This window comes from Penaeus japonicus, unplaced genomic scaffold (genome assembly GCF_977035675.1).
Source record: "Penaeus japonicus unplaced genomic scaffold, GWHDUDI00000001_assembly GWHDUDI00000034, whole genome shotgun sequence".
Classification (NCBI taxonomy): Eukaryota; Metazoa; Arthropoda; class Malacostraca; order Decapoda; family Penaeidae; genus Penaeus; species Penaeus japonicus.
Window position 1 is genome coordinate 10,897,804 of NW_028234436.1, and position 2,500 is coordinate 10,900,303.

Here is a 2,500-nt window from a genome sequence, read left to right on the forward strand (position 1 = left end):
AGTTTAGACAGGTAATAGCATGATTTTGGAATGAGATGACCCTTGTCTAACGCATGTCGTTCAGTCTAACACAGGACATGTTTTAGACATGTTATACTCTTTGACATATGTCATGCAGCCAGTTTAATATGATATAATCTGATGTATGTCATATATGCTAGAGTATTTCAGAGATTCAAGCACATATCATACAGTCTAATACATGGCATACAAACATGTGTGAATATAATAAAGTCTAACAAGCCATACAGTCTAAAACAGGTCATACAGTCAAACAAGCCATACAGTCTAAAATAGGCCATGTAGTCTAACAAATACCATACAGCTTAACACACACCAAACTATAGTATACCGTACCCCTTACAGTCTAACACACTATATGCAATACAGTCTAACACTATATTCTGTATACAATAGTCTAACACTATATTCTGTATACAATAGTCTAACACTATATTCTGTATACAATACAGTCTAACACGATATACAATACAATCTAACATACTATATACAATACAATCTACCATACCGCAGAGACTAACACAAGCTATCACATATCTGACACGTACCAGATAGTCTGACACATGCCATGTTGTCTAACCAGGACCTCATTAACAATTATGAGGATTCATAGACTCAGCATACTGTGGCAGCCCTCATAAACATATCCCTTTAATGTGTAATAGCATTTGAAAATTACTTCTTAAAAGTATGTGATTAAGGTATATGTTTGTGACATGGGGGGGATACATACAGTCTAACACAAGCCATGTAATCTAACACAAGCCATGCAATCTAACACAAGCCATGCAGTCTAACACAAGCCATGCAGTCTAACACAAGCCATGCAATCTAACACAAGCCATGTAATCTAACACAAGCCATGCAGTCTAACACAAGCCATGCAATCTAACACAAGCCATGTAATCTAACACAAGCCATGTAATCTAACACAAGCCATGTAATCTAACACAAGCCATGCAGTCTAAACACAAGCCATGTAATCTAACACAAGCCATGTAATCTAACACAAGCCATGTAATCTAACACAAGCCATGTAGTCTAACACAAGCCATGTAATCTAACACAAGCCATGTAATCTAACACAAGCCATGCAATCTAACACAAGCCATGCAATCTAACACAAGCCATGCAGTCTAACACACACGAGATTCAGTGTAGCAACCTGGGTCAACCAAACTATATACAGTCAACCTCACACTACCTCATTCTTGGTTGAGACGTGTGACTTCTGGAATTTTGTTGTTGTTGTTGTTTTTGTTTTCCTTTTATATTGGCTTGAATGGCTTGGGTTACTGGCTTTGGGTGTGTATGTGGAGTGGCTTGCTGTTTGTATGTTCCCTGTCTATGTGGGTTTATGTTTATGTAAATGTTTATGTATTGTGAATGGCCAACTGAGTAATGTTTATTACATTTGATATAAATTTTGGAAGGATTGGTTGATTGAAATAATGAAAAACTGGCTATATCAAATAAGCAAACACCTTTTCGAATCCTTTTTATGGCTATGTTAATGAGGCATTGCATTATTGCATTATTCATTCATTTGGACACATTCAGATAGCAATGTACGCACATTCAGAAAATACAGACACAAACTCAAACAATAATGTACGCACATTCACTACATACGTGCACACACTCAAACACACGCACGCATCCAAATCTACACACAAACACGTACACAGCCAAACACATACATACAAACACAGACTCTCACACACACACACAAACGCATGTACACTCAGACACGCATCCAAACACCCACACATTCAAACACACACACTCACCAACCCACACTCAAGCACACGCACACCCACGCACACTCAAGCACACGCACACCCACCCACACTCAAACACACGCACACCCACCCACACTCAAGCACACACCCACCCACGCACACTCAAGCACACGCACACCCACCCACACTCAAGCACACACCCACCCACGGACACACAAGCACACGCACACCCACCCACACTCAAGCACACGCACATCCACCCACACTCAAGCACACGTACACTCAAGCACACGCACACCCACCCACACTCAAGCACACACACACACCCATACTCAAGCACACGCACACCCACGCACACAGCACATGCAAACCCCAAAGCTTGCAAGCGCAACGGCAGAGAGTGCAGACGATGCAGAAGGCAAGCTACAGATACCGGAGTATGTAATTATAGATGTAAACTTCAACCCGCCCGCAGCATTCACCAAGCTCTGCCAAGACTGTCACAACCGGGCGTCCGGGCGTCATGTGGTGGTCTACATACACACATACATACATACTTGCATGCACGGACGCACACATGCAATAAAAAAAAGAGGGGAAAAGAAAGAAATGAGAGATTTTTAAATATAAAAGAGAAAACGTCTCCCTTAGTCGTTGGCTGTGGCTTCTCGTGGTTTCAGCCAGGTACCTTTTTCGTCCCTCGCTTCGTTCCCTTCCCGATGTCCACTCCCTTTCTC

The 2,500-nt window shown here is 41.7% G+C and overlaps 1 protein-coding gene across 13 annotated transcripts in view; it reads left to right on the forward strand.

Annotated features, from left to right (window-relative positions):
- The window catches only part of rols (zinc-RING finger and ankyrin repeat domain-containing protein rolling pebbles), a 379,704-nt gene that overhangs the window by 1,339 nt on the left and 375,865 nt on the right, over positions 1-2,500 (forward strand). For 11 of the 13 annotated variants that reach the window (XM_086530794.1, XM_086530792.1, XM_086530783.1 and 8 more), the window contains one exon: positions 1-11. This exon is cut by the window's left edge. The exons of the other annotated variants lie outside the window; for them this stretch is intronic. In XM_086530794.1, the coding sequence (XP_086386920.1) occupies positions 1-11 (11 nt within the window). The remainder of the gene's footprint in view (positions 12-2,500) is intronic. 13 annotated transcript variants of the gene reach the window in all.